We start from the raw sequence: 19,820 nt of genomic DNA, 5'->3' as shown, positions 1-19,820 counted from the left end.
CCGAGTTTTTATGAGGCTCAAATGAAATAATGTATTTAGAGCATTTTACAAATTGTAAAGTACTTTATGAATGTCTGTTATTTCTAGAGGGGCAGTGTAGCATAACGAATTGAGTGATGGATTTAGAGTCAGGAAAACACGCATTCCAGTTGTACCTCTGATATTTTCAAGCTGTGTGACTATAGGCAAGCTATGTCACCTCTTTGAGCCTTAGTTTTCTCATCTGTAATATGGGGCAAATTATACCTGGATCACACAAGATTTTTATGATGCTAAATGAGCTAAATACATGGAAAGTGTATGTAATTTTTTAAAAAAAAAATTTAATTTATGGAATAAAACAAGCATTTCCATAACATAGTACAATAAAAAAGATGGTTGTACATGAAACTGCAAATCTACTATGGCCAACTTGCTATTCCTTCCAAATATACAACAAAATCATATAAATATATTTTTTTCTCTTTTTTTCTTCCCTGCCCCCTGCATCCCCCACTCCCAATGGCTACTATTAGACACAAATAAGTATATATGTAAAATTATTCTATACATACTTCTGTTTATCAATTCTTTCTCTGGATGCAGATAGCATCTTTCTTCATATGTCCTTTACAGTTGATTTTAGTATTTATAATAGACAAAATGACTTATTCACTCAAAGTTCTTCTTAAAATAATATTGCTATTACTGTATACAATGTTCTTTTGATTCTGGCCATTTTGCTCTTCATTATTTTGTGCAAGTCTTTCCATGTTTTTCTAAAATCATTGAGCTCATCATTTCTTATAGCACAGTAGTATTCCATCATAATCATGCACCACAACTTGTTCAGCTATTTCCTAGTTGATGGGCATCCCTACAATTTCCAGTTCTTTGTTACCACAAAGAGAGGTGCTGTAAACATTTTAGAACATATAGATTCTTTTCCTTTTTCCCTAATCATCTTTGGAAATAGACTTACAAGTCTATAAGAAATAAGTAGTGATATTTCTGGGTTCAAGGGTATAGGTAGTTATATGACTCTTTGGGCATAATTCCAGATTGCTCTCCAAAATGGTTGGATCATTTCACAGTCCTCCCAACAAAGAATGTGTCCCAATTTTTTCACATCCTCTCCAACATTTGTCACTTTCCCCTTCTATCATTTTAGCCAATCTGATAAGTGTAAAATAATATTTCAAGGTTGTTTTAATCTGAATTTCTCTAATCAATAATGATTTAGAGCATTTTTTATATAACTATGAATTGTTTTGATTTCTTCATTGGAAAACTGCCTGTTCATATATAGGGTGAATATATCACTAATGAAGATGAAATTAAAGCAATTATGAGGAGTTATTTTGCCCAATTATATGCCAATAAGTTTAACAATTTAAGTTAAATGGAAGAATATTTACAAAAATATAAATTACCTAGATTAGCAGAAGAAGAAATAGAATATCTAAATAGACCCATTTTTAAAAAGAAATAGGCCTTAAGTAAGCTTCCTAAGAGAAAAGCACCAGGACTAGATGGATTTACAAGTGAATTCTACCAAACATTTATAGATCATCTAATTCCATTATTAAATAAATTATTTGGAACAATTAAGTAAAGAAAGGATTCTACCAAATTCTTTTTATGAAACAAATATGATACTGATACCTAAACCAGGAAGAGTAAAAACAGAAATAGAGAATTGTAGTCCAATTTCATTTAATGAAGGTGGATGCAAAAATCCTAAATAAAACACTAGCTAAAAGATTACAACAATATACATTACAAAGATTATACATTATGATCAAGTGGTATTTATATCAGGAATGCAGGAATATTTTAACATAAGAAAAACTATTAATATAATTGATTATATCAATAATTAAAGTTTTTTAAAATCATATGATTATATCAATAGGTGCAGAAAAAGCTTTTGGCAACGTTCGACACTCATTTCTATTAAAAACACTTGAAAGTATTGGTATAAATGGATTTTTCCCTTAAATTGAAAATAAACATTTCTCTAAAACCATCAGCAAGCATTATTTGTAATGCAGATAGACTAGAGGGCCTTCCCAAGAAGATCAAGTGTGAAATAAAGATGACAAATTTAAAGTGCTATATAAATGTCAGTTATTGTTATTATGCCCTAAGGTTATTTTGAAAGAAATTGTTTTATAAAGCACTTTATAAATGTGAGTTGTTAATAATATTTTTAATCCCACCAGACACTAAAACACACACTACCCTAAAATAATCTGTTGTACTCTAGGTATGGTTTTAGGGCCTAGCAACAATAGGGGATTTTCTTTCCTGGGGTATTTTAGGCAACACATTTCCTAAGGTAAGACACTTAAATAAGCATCATTGCCTCCTTTTTTTTTTTTACTATAACCAATATTAGTGACTTATAGATTTTTTTTTGGTTCCATCCATGACATTAAATTTATCCTTGAGTACATTTAAATTTAATACATTGGTTACATGATGAATAAATAAGCATGCTGGAATCTTAGCCACCACTATTGAGTGGAATACAGTAGGTCTGTGTTGGACTACATCCAGTAGGACTTAGTTATACATGCAGTAAAATGACAAAGTTATAAAATGCTTTCACTTACAAAAACATTTCACAATCTATACCTTAGGTAGTGCAATATAGCAAAGCTCAAGTGTATTTCATATAATTATGGATTTTAGAAGCTTGCAACTGTCCAGGTAATTCTCAAATCTCATGTTTGTTGGAGTGGAAAGGATAGATCTTTCCCTCCACTCCCACATACCCAGGATTGTTTTTCCCCCACAAAGTTCTTGAGCAGGTCAGCCGAGTCTCATAAATGTCTTTCTTCTAAACTTGCATTATCAGTAAGATAATCCACATTCAAGGTGGATTAGCTTAATGGAGATGTAAGCTAGCAATGGAAAGGCAATTATTTAAGTTGGAAGACATTTTTTAAAAATTATCCTTGGTCTCACATGACCATACAACCATTGTGCTGTGTCACATATTTGTTATTTTTCTTGTTTTATGAAACGTCTTGGAAAGATTGGAAAGACAGATAAAATTTGTTAATGTCTGAGCATAAGGTATTTTTTTCAGGTTGATGCCATTTGTGTTTTAACATTTCAGTTGATAATTTTGGTTGGGGAATAGAGTTCAGATTTTAGACCTAGAAAGAACCTTAGAGATTAGGAAATTGAGGTCCAGAAAGAAGAGACATGTCTAAGGTCATACAAGTTAAAAATAGCTAAATTAAAATGCCCCCTGAAGTTTCTTGCTACAAAACCAATTTACCATTTCATATCCTATTTAATTGACTTTTCATTCAACTGATAGCATAACCATTCATTTAGTGAATGATCCTCATGTAGATCCACCCAAGTGGGAACCTATACTTCCCATTAAATTTTGTTGATTTCCTAATTATGCACTTTTCCAACTGCATATCTTTAATTGATGTCATCACCTACAGGTCAGCATACCAAAGGATGCTTCAAAATGAATACAAAGGTTAAATTTATCATTAGCTTTAAGCTAAAGAATATAAATTCTATAGGGGAAAAAAAATCTTTCCTCCAGAATGAACCTAGGAAGCAGAAAGCTTCAGAAGGCCACATGGAATAAATATATATTTTAAAAATCAATTCATAATGTTAGAAACTAGAGGTGGTTGTTAAAATCAGTGGAGCAAAAAAAAAAAATAACCACTCTTAAAGACTGATAAAAATGTAAATCTCAGTTGCATTTGGATCAAATAACTAGCAAAGTGAACTTAGACCTGCTTTGTCAGGGTGACTTCTAAAAGTTGTGTGATTGGGGGAGCAGGGTTTGGTGGTTAGGTACTGTCTGAAGGTTTCAGAATGACAGGCCTTTAGATTTTCTTTAAAACTAAAGAGTACTTAGTATTTCTCTAGATTTTCTACTGTCTCTAGCTGCTTAAGTGTTCTGGTTGCCTTGTGTGCTGGTTAAGTGGAATATTAGTTTAAATTGATTCCTCCACATGTTTAGCTACTAATCTGCTAATTTTGAAAGACTCTGGTACATATCTCTGCTGCTGTTGCTGAAGTCTGCTGATAAGCTTCCTTATTAAATGCCTCCAGGTATTTCTTTCTGTATCAATAGAAATTTTACTAATTTTTAATTTGCTTGTAGCAGTAGGAGACATTTTTATGAAGTTGGTCTCCTTAATTTTGTATTTAAAATATGTAGATTTTAATATTTCCTGTGATATTTGTAGAAATTATATTTTTGATCATAAGGTAGAGTTTTCCACATTTTTAGTGGCCTTTCTTTTTTTAAAAGAACTACTTATTATAATAGGAACCGGAAGACTCAGAAGGTGAAGATGAAGCTGAGACTCCAAGTACAGAAAGAGAAGAGAAACTTACAAAAAATGAAGAACTATGTGTTATAAAACAAAAAGCTGAGATTCTTCAAGATGGTAGGAAAATTAATCTGCTTAAAAATAAAGAGTATTGCTTATCAAAGTTTTTATTTTCCTAGGTCTTTCTTGCTTCACATAAGGTTTTACAAAATCAGAATAATGAAGGGAAGGAAGATAGCTAATATGAAAAGTAGGAGCTATATAAGAAAAGTAGAAATTAAAATCACCACTTTAACTGTTTGTGATATGGAGAGAGAAAAAGAAAAAAGGAAGGAAACTAGAATGTTGTCAAGATAAAGAACTACCTGGCCACCTGTTAGAGTCATCCATGATGCTTAAGTGAACAACTCCCAGCCAAAAAGTCAGAGCTGTGGAAACATCAGATAAATCATGCATGGTTATGGTCATTTTGAGTGGTAATTTTTCAAAATATGAATGCCTTGGCGCTAGGATTAGAATGTCTTCAGATGTGATTCAAAACTTAAATTAAAACTCCAAGTTAACAGCTGTTTGGAATATGCCCAGACTTAAATGCAGCTGTGTATTTGTTACTTAAATCTCACTCAACATTGACATCAGCAAACAGCTATTAAGTAACCTAGTTAGCAGTTTTTTAGGATGCTCCCAATCATTTGCTAGCTCTTTTATAGAAACTTTAACCTGTAAAGAACTACAACTGTAATCTAGTACTACTGTATCAGGGAAGTCCTGAACTAAATCTCTTCAAAGTTTTAATTCCCTAGCAATACCACCCTAGATTAATTAGGATAGAGACTGAAGTGAAAGAGAACAAGAAACTGATTTTTTTAAGATAGGAATTTGGGTTTCCTAATTATATATCATACATGTAATTCTGCCACATACATCACTAGTTAGAATTTTAATTCAATATTCATTTTTTAATTTTGAGGTCTGTAACAAGCACAGTATTAGAAGCAGAAGGAAGGAACAAAAATGTTTAAAATTTTAGAAAATCATTCCTTTGAAAAGGAAAGTTAAAGAAACTTAGTCTAATTATCTTGGAAAGAAGTTGAAGGAAGCTTTTTAAAAAAATTTTCCAAATAAATTAGGGAATAATGTATGAGTGTGTTTTTCTATTCTAAGAGGACAAGACAAGAGGGAATAGAGTAGGTGGAATATAATTTAGATGTATGTTATTCAGGAGCTTCTTAACAGTGGGAATTGTAAAACATTGGCACATATAACTAAATAAATTGTTCCCAAAAAATGGCCATCTTGGGTTGGTTTGAATGTAATCCTACATCATTGTAAAGGATCAAACGACCTTTGAATTCAATATCGGGAAGCAATGAGTGATTCATTGTGTGGCCTGAAATTGCTATGACATAAGGCAGTTAGAAGTAAAGAAAAATATTCAATTTGCCTGGTATTCTTTGAGTAAAGGGTAAATAACAGCTGGAAACATTTATTTCATTTTATTCCCAGGCCTTGTAAGTTGGATAATGAATTAAAATATTGTATAAATATCTGATTTTAGACCTGGACACTTAGGCTAAGGAGAAACAAGCCCAATTATGTTTTCTTATTTCAGATTCCATCTTGGATTTGATCCATGTAAATAGTTGGGCCAGGGAAGATTAAATAGAACTATATAGGATAAGTAGCCCCACCCAAGGCAGAGGAATACTATCTTTAACCAACAGTAGGCTACAGTACAAGAATAAGAATTTTATAGAGTTAAAATGCTAATAATTTCTCACTGCATGAAAGGAACATATATATATATACATACATACATGCACACATACAATATGTGTGTGTGTGTGTGTGTGTGTGCATACATACATACATACACACACACCACACACACACAGGTCCCATCCTCAGAAAGGGGATAAAATTATATCAGTGTATATGGACCTCGAGAAAAAGAATGGAGGTGGTATTTGTGTTTCTTTATGAGTTCAATCCTATGTATATTGACTAAAGCTCATCATCTAGGAGTTAATGCTATATTTACTATCTTATCATTACATCTCAAACAAGGGTTAGTCCCTGTTTTCTTACACGATGTGCTAACAAATATCTAAAGCAGTGATTCCAACTGTTTTTTGAGTTTGAGGACTTCTTTTTAACATTTAGATATTTTGTGAATCTCCAGTACTTTTTAATATCATCTGTTGTTGAAGAAAACCCATGATAACAAAAAGCTACTCTGGATTCAGTACTGTTTTTAAATGAATTAGTATTTTATCAGTAATGATAGCATCTATATATATTTGAAAAATAGCTATACATTTATAGTTAGTTAGTTTGCATACTTATTATTCGAAGTCATGCTGTATATAAATTGTTGGAGCTAAAGAAAGAACCAAATTACAATTCTTGGTTTACACGTGGATTCAAGAAACCATTGCAGTAGTTCCATGATCACCAGTAATCCTAAGGTTAGAAGTTAGAGACCACTGATGTAATGCATTGAATTTGCTGAAACAATAGGTCTTTGTAGTCCTGTAATTTCTATTTCTATTCCCCTCTTAAACTGATACCTATATCAGTGTTCACCATTTAATTTGGTATTTTAATGAGTAAAATTTAATAAATTTCAGATACTGGAAATGAAACTCTGGGATAATTTTAACATTTTCATTCCCATTTCAGAAAAAAAAAAGTGACTTAGAGGGGCAATGTAAGGAAGAAAGAACCTTGATGTTCTGTTGTATAAAAAGTTTTTACTAAAAAAAAAATTCCTTTTTTTGGGGGAGGTATAAAGAGCTATACAAAAATCACATCCTGATTATTGCTAACACATGTATACCTGTTTTTAAAATAAACTGTTGAAATAGAAATTCTGCTTATATATCTTTTGGCTAGTGCACATAGAAAGATGCTTTCAGGTGGTAAGCTAATAAATGAAAGAATAGTGAATTGTATAGTCAGTATTTCTTAGTGAAAAGGAACCCAGCCTTGAGACCAGGAAAAAAAAAATTCAAGTCCTATGTCTTCAAGTTCCAACATATATTCATTGTATGACCCTGTGCAAGTCACTTAATTATTAATGCTCTAGGCCACTGGTGTCAAACTCATAGAAGCAGGAGCCACTAATCTATACATAAGGATCCCAATGTAATGCATACTGACTTAATTTTAAAATGTAATGTTAATCTGTATTTTATTGTATTTTTATTTTGTCTGTTAAATATTTACCAATTACATTTTAAGCTGATGTGGGCCGCATGGAAACATATAGGCAGCCTGCATGTTTGGATCTGCCATAGGCAACTATCTAAGACTACAAGCTGTGGAGGAGGTGCCATTCTGCATTGGTAAAGAGAAATTTCTCAAATGGAAGTTCGCTATTCCAGTGAAATCATAGATCCAGTCCCTGTCTGTCTTATCCAACTAGAACATGAGGAAAAGCATAATATTACAAGAGAACAAATCAAAAATGACTTATTATTGTCGTCAAGTATATCTATAGAATGGTCTCCTGATGTCAGACAAGTCTGTATCATGTAAAATGCAAATAGACTAAAATTGGAGAACACTGTAATTTAATACTACGTGAAAATTTATAGTACTCTTGAGTTTACATCTGTGTTTGAAAAAACCTTTTCACTGACTCATCAGCTTTCATTAAGTGTTTAATGTGCCTACTGCATTATTTTAGCCTCTTTAAAGGGGTGTAAAATAAGTAACCTAATCTAGAGGAGGTAAAATTCTAGGTGTTGAAATGACATTTTTAGAGTATTTATTGGGAGAATATTTTTTCATACCGTAATACTGAGTTGAGAAATAATGGTGGATATGATAATACTGAAATTTAGCTGCAGATTAAAATTGATGATACTTGAACCTATCTGTTAAGAGTTTAATTCTGTGAAATTTATTTTGTTTTTGTTTTGTCATTTAATTCCTTGTAGATTGGACAAAAGAGGACCTTAAGGAAAATCAAACAGAAAGTATGATTTTAATAGAGAAAGAAGAAAAACCTAGAATAGAAACAGCAATTTACCATATTGAAAATGAAAATAGTCAGAAGTCAGAAGAAGAAGAAGAAGAAAGATTAAAGAAAGAGATGTTACTTGCTAAATTGAATGAAATTGACAGAGAAATACAAAATTCCCTGAACTTAAGAAGTTCACACTCAAATTTAATCTGTCCAGAGAAGAAATCCCAAAGTTTCAGGTTCTCAGAATCCACTGAGAGGTTATTTAATGGGTTTCTTAACCAAGATGGCAGTTATATATCCACAAATAATGACAACCAGAAAAAAAGAAGTTTTTGGAGCCCAACCTCTGCCCCTGATTTCACATTTGGTAGTTACGTGCCTTCTTTTGGGAAAACATCAGAGAGGTCAAGTCTGTTGAATCAAAAAAGTGGCATTGCAGATTTGCCAAGAAGCACTAAAGATAGTGGAGATTTAAGTACAAAAAAGGAGAAAAAAGCTAATCTCATGGAGCAACTATTTGGTGCCAGTGCCAGCAGCACCATTTCCAGTAAAAATAGTGCCTCAAGTTCTCTGACTAATAGCAAAGGGGACTTTGACCCTCTAAATGTACTCCCTAAGGATAAAGGCAGCAGAAGCAAAGGACAAGATGAAGATGATGACTTTTTCCTTAGTGAAGAGAGAAGTTTTAACCCAAACAGGCACCGGCCAAAACACACAAACAATCGACCAGCAGTAAAGGCAGTTGATTCTTTGGAAGATGAAATTGAAGAAGTAGTACTGAGATGACTATACATATTTTTCCAATTGTAAATATTATTAAAACACCTAAATACAGTATTTATTATAAAGAATTTAGACATTTTTCAGATATTCAAAAATTCCTTATTTAGGAATTTTTATAGTAATCAAATAATAATGGAGATAGTTAACCAAAGCAAAAGTAATTTACACAATATAGCTATGTGGCGTCATTTTAATTTGCCAAGAAAGTGAAGATTATTTTGAATGAAATAGGCTTAAAGCTTTCTTTCTTGGTTTTTCCTTTTTATTTTTTTTTCTTACTGATAGAACCAGCATAAGGTTCTATGTTAAACCAGCTGAGGTTTTATGCCTTTGGAGACTTCATTTATCTATCCAAATTACACTTTGTTAGCTTTCTACCATATTGACATCTGTCATCATCATAAAACTGAATATAATCAGTTCTCATTTATGAAGGAGAGGAATCAGTGGTGTCAGGAGTCCTTCTACTGACTAGACTAGGTGATGTGGCTTCTGAACAACACTTTGTCAGAATTCCCTCCTCAGGGTAGAGACAGGCAAAGTTGCTTCAGTAAGTAGGGGCATTGTCAGGATGCCCCACTGTCTAGTAGCCTGACCTATCAGGCAACCTTGGCACTTGAGCTGTCTTTTCCCCATCTATAATAACAGAGCAGCAGAATGAATACTTAACTTTATGAAGTCCACCCAACTATTTACCTCCATTAGTGCCTATATATAATCAGAAGTTAATGAATGACTTTCTGAAGAACATATCCTGATTTCTCCTTCATAGAAGCTAGATGAAAAGAGAGTTGAACAAAACTTTCTTTTTTCCAGAAGAATCTTTGTAAGCTCTTTAACCATGTTTACTGATACCAACTTTAATTAGAAAAGGACTTTTTCAATAGGTCCACTATCTTTGGTTTTCTTCTTGAAGGTTGCCTACTAGTGTACCACAGATCAGATCAAATGTGTGGACTGGAAGTGGAATGAAAAATACAGGGAGAGAAAGCATGTAGACCCCAGCCCACATGAACCTTGTAATGGTAGAGCTTCATCCTGATTAGGAAATCAGTTTACTCAGGGAAAAAAGTTTACTTAGGGAAGGGTACTTCTTTACCCTCACCATGTATATGCTTCAAGATTATGGATTTGTAAATAATAGTGATATTAAACTCATTGAGGACAAGAAGTTTAAACTCATTCTTTAGGAAAATGCTTCTGTAGCCTAAGATTCTGATCTTAATTCCCTACATGCAGTTTAGACTTTCCTTTGGTTTTTGGTATGATTTTAGAATAACATATATCACCAAATATTTTAAAAGCTGTTTCAAAATCTCAGTGATAGAGAAATATTTTTAAAGAACAGCTCTAGTCAGCTTTTTGTGAGGTGTCATCGTCTTTGATTTAAAAAATACTAATGATGCTGGAATTCCAGTAATTGATGGTATCGGTTATTGATGATTAGGGCATATTTTATAAGTTTCTGAAAGATATATTGCAAAGAACGTTTACGGCGTTTTAAAACTTTTGGATTCTTACTGTTTCCATTTCTTCTCTTAATATAAGAGTTTTGCCTTTATTAAATTTAATGCAGAAAATAGCCACAATAAATTGACCTAAAGACTCTTTCCATTCATATCCTCATGCAAATCTGATTACTGTGGCTTGTCTTAACACAGCTCCTGAAGACTTCTGCAACCGTACTGATTGTAAATCCCTGGCAGATGCAGACAGAGGTGATGTCAGAAGATATTTCACTGTGTAAACAACTCATTGCTGCCACAACCTGAAATACTTGTATGTAGCACAATCCCTTAATTTCTCCCCACTAGTGTACTCTTTAATCAGGTGTGAGATTTGATACCTAGTCTTTTCATTAGAACTACTCCAGGCCAGCTCTGAGGACAGACCCTCCAGCAAAAGCAATCTCATTACACCAAGAAAGACTGCCAGCAGAAATATCTCCCCAGTGATAGAGATGTGCACTTTAGTTTTGACAGGCACAGTGATGTTTCCATTTTAACCTAGTGTCTACTTTATGTTAGTAAATTTTATCTGTATAATGTAATTTTTGAAGCATTATTGGCTTAAACTGAATAGCCAAATTAAATATATTGAACACCAGAATATATAAATGATAGGTAAAGATTTAAATGCAGTTCATTTATAGCAAAAAAATGTACATTACTATGCCTACAGGCAAGTATATTTCTTGACTCAATGAAAAATATCAAGTCAAAATTATGTTTTCATAATAATGTAGTTTTGAAATTTTAATGTATTGTTGAAGATTTGAACCTACACTCAAATAGGCACTAAGGGGACAGCATTAGTATAATGTTGTCTTGTACCTCTGAGTTAGTAAGCAACTGCTTTTTAAGACCATGACTCTGCTTTGGCAAGTTGATGTAGGCAAGAGAGATCTTTTTCAGATTATAGTGGTCTCCCCTGGACTGCTGTAATTGACCATCAGCTATAGCAGGAGTGTCCTGTATATACAAGGAGTATATTCATGTTTTTTAGATTCAACAGAAAAGAAACATAGGTCCAGGATGAGGAATGAGGAAAAATGGTATGGCAAAGAATGAGTAAAGATTCAAGAATGGCACATGCTATGACAAATGATTTATTCTTCCATCAATGTTATTGATGAATTTGGCTATGCAAGGTTGATTTCCAATAACATGAATACTAAGGGGCCTCAAATTGTAGTATTTATTTTGGAACCTGTACAATATCTCTTCACTTAGTTTGACAAGACTTAATTTACAAGTCTCTAATATATATTTTTCCTACCTTATAAAAGGTGATCCTCAGATATTAAAAATGGGCAAAATAACACTGACTATATTAATAACATTATTAGTAATAATGATTATTATTAATAACACTATATTAAACAGTACTCACTTTATTAATAAAGGGACATTGATGTATAACAAACAATATGTTACAAATCATTTTTAAGTTTGTAAAACAAACAATTATTGTAATACAGGTCTGGTATACAATGATTCTAATTATATTTATTATGTAATGTTAATTTTGTGCATAGCTGCTAATTTTTCTGCCCAAATGTTCTAATTATAATATTGTTTAGTTTTTAAGATGTTTTTTTAAAGAGTTTGAGTAAAGATTTTATATTTAGATCATTATTGTGTAAGAGTAGTTTTTTTAACTTTTTCTTATCTAATGTTTTCTTACTATAACAGTTTTCAAAGACTGCAGAATTATTTAAATTAACCCTAAATTTAATTTTTGGTTTTAAAAAAGAAAATATTAAGCAATTAAGAATGAGGAAAATTTAAACAGACCTTCTCTTATGAGTAGATCTATTGAGAATGGACAAGAGTGTGTTTCTTTCATGCTCTGAACTCCTATTCCTAAGTTAAAAGAATATTATGATCCCTTATTTAAATGGTATCTTGGAATTACACAGAAAATATAGTGTAGAACCAGAAGCCATAGGGTTAATTTTTTCTTATAATTTTTCACTTTTTTTTGCTTGAGAGATTTTTGTAATTCAAATAGAAGGATTTGCCCAGAGACAGGTTAGACCATATGCTAGTCTTATCAGATAATTGCACTTTTAATTAATCCTTTCACCCTAAAGAGCTATCTTAATAGCACATATTGCTTTTAATAGCAAAGAATGGGTGACTGAAGTGATTCATGAAATAAAAACAAACATTTCATGCCTTTTTACCTATGCCCCTGTCTTTTGATTACCAACCCTTTTCCTACTCTTCATCATCTACATTTTTTTCAAGGTTTTAATGCTTGTTGGTACCACTGCCTGTTCCACAGGGGTGAGGAAGCTTTAGGTTACTATGGGAGGGTGGACTCTTAGAATCTGAAGAGTGACTTGTATGGAACAAGAACCTCCATGTTCATCCTACCACAACTATCCTCTTAGAAAGTGGTAGGAGGGAGTCTGTGAGCTCCCATTTTGTAGACACAAAGCCCCTTACTTTACTCAGCTAGTATTTTTAAGGAATTTTCTGACTTTTTTTGGGCCAATAAAAGATTGGAAAGTGAAAACTGGAAGGAGGTTGGAGGGACAGAAAAACTAAATAGGGCTGACAGACACCAAACTGTAACTGCACAATACAACAATGATTGTTCATAACAATATTTATCAAGAAAGGGTTAAATTTTGACAAATTTGACGTCCTTTGTTGATGCAGTCTAAATGTCCGATGGAAAGAGCACTAGTCTTGGAATCCTGAGAACTGAGTTTAAGCCTCAGATAAATGCTGACTGACTGTGACCCAGGGCAGGTCAATCAACGAGCATTTATTACAAGCTTAGTACATACCAAACACTGTGCTAGGCCCTGAAGAGAAAGTCATAGAATCCTCTTTAGATTTAGGGCTAAAGTTTATCTTCTCTGTGCTCTATAAAAAATGGAGCTAATCGGTACATAACTATCTCACAGGGTTATTGTAATAAAAATTTAAAACCCTATGTAAATAAAGAATACCTTGGGAAAAGTTTTCCATCTAAAATAATTTTTAAAAAATTTTGTCATTTAAAGATAGCTTCTGTTCTCTGGGAAATTCACTTACGTAGAATGTATTAATCAACAAGCATTTATTAAGCAGCTACTCTGTGCCAGGTGAAAGGCTGAATGGTGTAGTAAATGGAGAGCTAGTCTCTGACTCTGGATGACGTGGGTTCACAGTCTATCTCCTACACATTGTGAGACCTTGAACAAGTCACTTAAACTCTCATTGTCCTGGGAAATTCCTAATGACCACAAATTGCATAACATTTGCTAATCTGCAGTCTTACAGAAAGTTTCTTCACTGGGGCTTCCCTATGCCAATGAAATCACTGCAGGTTGGGCCAAAAGAAACTTACTTATATTCTGCTGTTGTTTGGAGGGCAGGGCTAACTATTCACCATCCGCTCAGCCACCCCTGCCAGGTCACTGGCCCTAGACCAGAAGAGGAAAATGCCCAGAAAGAAATTTCTCACCCCAAAGTTTTCTATGTCATTCTTGGGGAATGATAATCAAATAAACGGTACCTTTACTATTGTGAAGGGTATGACAATCTACTTCCCAGAATCCCTAGGATTCTGAGTCCTTTTCTATGTAGGCCAAAGTGCCTTTCCATTATTACTTACTGCTCCCTCAGCCTATCTGTCCATCCTGCCCCTTTCCTTTACATTGTGCTCTCTGAAACTTGTTCTATTGTTAACAAACTGCCTTTCAAATTGGACTGGTTCCTCTCAAGTACCTTCCAGTTCCCTGCATTCACAGAAAACTGGCCCTCCCTCTGAAGAAACCGAGTCTCTGAGCACCCTCTCTAGTGCTTGATGCACCTTCACTCACGACCCCTGATATCCTTAGATGAAAGGAGAAATCGGCATGCTTTTTGTTCCTCACTGCCTCTTCCAGATCCTGTCCCTGAGTGTCACTCTGCAACCTCTCCCTTGAGGTCCATTCCATCCAGATAATATCTGGACCAGATCCTGGTGGCTGCCCTTTACTAATCCTCAGGTTCTTCCTCTTTTTCAAGGAGTCCAGTACCTGACTCAGTCTGAACTCCACCCCAAACCCTGCCCTTGTACTTGGGAAATTCAATGTACAGGATGATGTCACCTCACATACTCTTGCTTTCCAGTTAATCATTGAACGCAGCTCCCGTGATCTGCACCTTTGTGTCATCTCAGCCAAACACAGAGATGGCCATACCCCTGATATCATCATCACTCACAAGTGCTTCGTCTTTACTAGCCATAATTAATATTTCTTTGACCACATTGCTCTGACCTCACCTTCATTCCTTCAAAATCTCTTTCTTTTAGTTAACCAGTTCAACTATATGCTGACCTCTATGTTTGATTCCTTTACCCTATCATTGTATTGCCACTTATCCCTTTCCAAGTCCCAACCCTAGATAGCCCCCACCATCAGCCTTCTCTACTCTAACCAGCAGCCAAATGCTGCTAGAGGAAGTCATACAAATGTTCTGACTGGGTCCACTACAAATTTACGAACTCAGAACTGTACCCCTTCGTGGGGAAACAAAATTGAGGCCATCTTTCATGAATGTACCCTTCTCCCCAGCTCTCTATATCCATCATCTTCTATGCTGTCCTCCTTTGCTCTAGTCTAGTCCTGGTTTCAGGCAAGATAAGGCAACAGCTCACCTATGAGAGCACAATTATCATTGGGGTGGAGTCCAGGGTTTTGACAGGGGGGAGAAATGTCAAAGGATGAAAATAATGGCCACATTGCAGGCAGCATGGCATGTGTATGACCAGGAAGTGGTCATTTATCCTGTCTATATCTTTTTCCCTTTCATAGTCAAACTCCTGGAAAAAGTTGTTTACTCTTAGTGCTTCTAATTTCTCTTCTGTCACTTCTCAAACCTTTGCATTTTGGCTTCTGAAATTGTTCAAATGAATCTGCTTTCTTCAAGGTTACCAGTGATGTGTTGCTTGCTAAATCTGATTGCCTTTCCTTATCCTATACCTCTGCAGCATCTTACCCTGTTGATGAGCCTCTTCTAGATATTCTCTCCTCCACAAGTTTTTGTAACACTATTTTCTTCTGGCTTTTCTCCTGCCTGTGTGGACACTCCTCAGGCTCCTTTACTGATTTATTATTCCCTTCTTCCCTACGCCCATGCATGGCTGTACTGCACGGCTCTGTTCTGGGCCCTCTTCTCTTGCTATATACTCTTGGCAATCTTATCACTTTTTGTATGTACAGCTATCACATCTATCTAGACAACTCCCAAATAAGATCCCAGTTTCTCCCCTAAACTCCAGTCTAGGACTACCAAATGCCTATTTTTGTATCTTTAATTGGATGCCCAATAGGCACTTCTAACTCAATATATTTTAAAAAGAACTCATTATCTTCTCTTACTTCTTCCTAATTAGGGTCACCACCATTCTTCTAGTCCCCTAGCTTCTCAATCTCTAAGTTATCATTGACTCTTCATGCTCTCCTTCTTAGGTACCAAGTGTCATGTATTCTATTTCCAGAAGATCTCTCCCTTATATCCACATCTTTTCACTTGCACTTTGTACCACTTGTTCAGGCCCTTGTCACCTCACACTTGTGCAGGTAGAATAGCCTCCTAATTGGTCTTCCTGCAACCAGTCATCCCCATCTCCAGTACTTCACCCATGCAGCTTCTCTAAAGCACAAATCTGATCAAGTGACTCCCTGATCATAAATCAGTGGCACCATCTTGCTTCCAGAGTAAGATACAAATTGCCTTTTGGTTTTTAAAGGCCCTCAAAATCTGGGTCCAGCCTATCTTTCCAGACTTGTTATACATTGTTCTTCATGAGCTCTACAAGCCAGCAACACTAGCCTATTTACTGTTTCTAATAGAAAACCAGTCAATGAATAATCACTTATTAAGTGTTTACTAACGTGTCATGCACTGTATTAAGTACTGGAAATACAAAGAAAAAAGAAAAAACTCCCTGTCCTTTACAGCTTACATTCTAATAGAGAATATACCATATGTGTGTGTGTGTGTATCTCTCTCTCTATATATATATATATATATATGTCAGTGCATAAAAAATAAATATTGAATAGATGGAAAATTGTATCTCTCTTTTTTGTGCCTTGGCAGAGGCTATTTCTCATCCCTAGAATGTCTTCCAGCCTCACTTCCACTTTGCGGAATATCTGATTTTCTTTAAGGCTTAGCTCAGGTCCCACTTTCTATGGGAAGTTTATTCTGTTTCCATCAGTTCCCCTTCCAGAAATTACTTAGGGTTTAAAAAATCTTTTCCCCCTATTCAATTTTATTTTTTAATTTTAAAAATATTTGTTTATTAACATTCTTTTTCTTTATTTTGAGTTTGAAATTCTCTGCCTCCCTCAAGTCCCTCCCCCAACAATTGAGGAATTGCTTTATACATGTGAAGTCATGCAAAACACATTTCCATATTAGCCATGTTGCCAAAAACAAAAAGCAAGACAAATAAAGTGAAAATATGCTTCAGTTTGCACTGAGTTCATCAGTTCTCTCTCTGGAGATGGACAACATGTTTCATTATCAGTCTTTTGGAATTGTCATGCATCAGTGTATTGATCAAATAAGCTAAGTCTTTCTCCGTTGATTATTTTTACAATATTGCTATTACTGTGTACAATGTTCTCCTGGTTCTGCTCATTTCACTATGTATCAGTTCATAGAAGTGTTACCAGGTTTATCAGAAACCATCTCCTTTGTCATTTCTTACAGCACAATAGTATTTCATCACAGTCATATACCAAAACCTGTTCAGTCATTCCTTAATTGGTGGGTATTTCCTCAATTTGTAGTTCTTTGCCACCACAAAAAGAACTGCTCTAAATATTTTTGGACACAAGGGTCCTGTTCTTTTTTTTTGATATCTTTAGGATGTAGACCTAGTAGTGGTATTATTGCTTGGTCAAAGGGTACACACAGTTTTATAGCCCTATGGGTATAGTTCCAAATTGTACTCCAGAATGGCTGGACCGATTCACAGCTCCACCAACGGTGGATTAGTGTCCTATTTTTTCCACATCCTGTCCAACATTTGTCTTTCCTTTTCTGTCATGTTAGCCAATCTTATAGGTCTAATTATTAGTGATGTAGAACATTTTTTCATATGATTATTGATAGCTTTGATTTCTTCTTCTGAAAACTGCCTGTTAATATCCTTTGACCATTTGTCAAATAGGGAGTGGCTCTTATTTTTATAATTTTGGCTCAATTCTCTGTATATTTGAGAAATGAGACCTTTATCAGAGAAATTTGCTATAAAATTTTCCCCCAACTTCCTGCTTTCTTTCTAATTTTGCCTGCCTTGGTTTTCTTTGTGCAAAAATTTTAATTTAATATAATAAAAATTATTCATTTTACCTCCTGTAATCCTCTGTTGTTTGGTCATAAATATTTCCGTTAACCACACATCTGACAGATTTTTTTTTCCATGCCTTCCTAATTTGCTTATGATATGACCCTGTGTCTAAATCATGTACCCATTTTGACCTTTTTTTGTTACATGGTATGAGATGTTGGTCTAGTCCAGGGGTGGGGAACCTGTGGCCTGGAGGTCACATGTGGCCTTCTAGGTCCTTGGGTGCAGCCTTTTGACTGAGTCCAAGTTTTACACAACAAGCCCTTTTCTTTTATAGTTAATCAATTTTTAGTTTTCAACATTCACTTCCAGCAAAGATGTCCAGTGTTATTTGTAGTACAAATGTTAGCTTTAGCAATAAGATGAGAAAAAGAAATTGAAAAACCAAAAATAGGAAACAAGGAAACGAAACTGTCACGCTTTGCAGATAAGATGGTATGCTTAGAGAACCTCAGAGAAGCAATTAAAAAATAGTTGAAACAACTGACAACTTTAGCAAAGTTGCAGGATATAAAGTAAACCCAAATAAAGCATCAGCATTTCTGTATATTATAAAACCCAGCAGGAAGAGATAGAAAGAGAAATCCCATCTAAAATAACTATAGACATACTTGGGAATCTACCTGCCAAGATGTACAGAATACTATATGAACACAGTTACAAAAACACTTTTCACACAAATAAAGATAGAGCTAAACAACTGGAGAAATATTAATTGCTCATGAGTAGGCTAAACCAATATAATAATAATGACAATTCTGCCTAAATTAACTTACCTATACAGTGTAATACCAAAGTCCAAAGAATTACAGAGTTAGAAAAAATAAAATGTATCTGGAAGAACAAAAAGTCAGGAGTATCAAGAAAATCAATGGGAAAAAATGAAGGTAGGGGGCCTAACAGTTCCAGATTCCAAACTATTTTACAAAGTGGTAATCATCAAAACAATATGGTATTGGATAAGAAATAGAGTGGTATATCAGTGTAACAGATTAGATACACATTATACAGAAATAAATGACCATAGTAATCTGATGTTTGATAAACCAAAAGATCCAAACTTTGGGAGCAAGAAGTCACTATTACGCAAAAAACTACTGGGAAAACTGAAAAGCAGTGTGACAGAAACTAGGCCTAGACCAGGGTTGGGGAACCTGCAGCCTTGAGCCACATGTGATCCTGTAGGTCCTCAAGTGCAGCCCTTAGATTGAATCCAAACTTCACAAAATTATTGTTTCATTCTCGTGGTTCCTCCCATTAGTTCTAATTGTTCTTTACATCATGACTAATGGGAAAATATGCTTAATATGAATGTATAAATAGAGCCTATATCAGATTGCATGTCATCTTGGGGTGGGGAAGGAGTGAGAGGGGGAGAAAATTAAGTTGGTTAAGATTTTGGTTTTAGGTAGGTACTACTAATCAATTTAAGAAAAGTTCCATTTATTCCTATGCTTTCTAATGTTTTTAATAGGAACAAACATTGAAATTTGTCAGAGTGTTTTTCTATACTGATATAAGCATGTAGTCTTATTATGGTTTTTGTTACTAATTATGCTTATATTATTTATATGTATGTATCATATTATATAAATTATGCTTATAGTTTTCTTAATATTGAACCGGCTCTGCATTCATAGTATAAATTTCACCTGGTCTCAGAGTATATGCTTTTTGTGATATAGTGCTGTAATCTCCTTGATAGTATTTTATTTAAATTTTTGGCATCAACATTCATTAGGGAAATTAGTCTGAAGTTTTATTTCTCTGTTTTTGCTCTCCCTGGGTTAGGGATCAAAACTATATTTGTGTCATAGAAGGAATTTGGTAGGACTCCTTTTTTACCTATTTTTTTTTCAAATAGTTTATATAGTATTGGAATTAATTGTTCCTTAAATGTTTGGTAGAATTTG

At 34.2% G+C, this 19,820-nt stretch overlaps 1 protein-coding gene across 1 annotated transcript in view; it reads left to right on the top strand.

The window, feature by feature from the left end:
• The window catches only part of LCA5 (lebercilin LCA5), a 143,208-nt gene extending 131,103 nt beyond the window's left edge, over nt 1–12,105 (top strand). The window contains 3 exon segments of the mRNA XM_027854139.1: nt 4,298–4,418; nt 8,246–9,080; nt 10,719–12,105. Of these exon segments, the coding sequence (XP_027709940.1) occupies nt 4,298–4,418; nt 8,246–9,060 (936 nt within the window). The 3' untranslated portion in view covers nt 9,061–9,080; nt 10,719–12,105.
• The last annotated feature ends 7,715 nt before the right edge of the window (nt 12,106–19,820 follow it).

The sequence above is a fragment of the Vombatus ursinus genome, unplaced genomic scaffold (assembly GCF_900497805.2).
Source record: "Vombatus ursinus unplaced genomic scaffold, bare-nosed wombat genome assembly UNPS02000582.1, whole genome shotgun sequence".
Lineage (NCBI taxonomy): Eukaryota > Metazoa > Chordata > Mammalia > Diprotodontia > Vombatidae > Vombatus > Vombatus ursinus.
The sequence above is the reverse complement of the archived record's forward strand: the minus strand, read 5'-3'. Positions and strand labels throughout refer to the sequence as shown.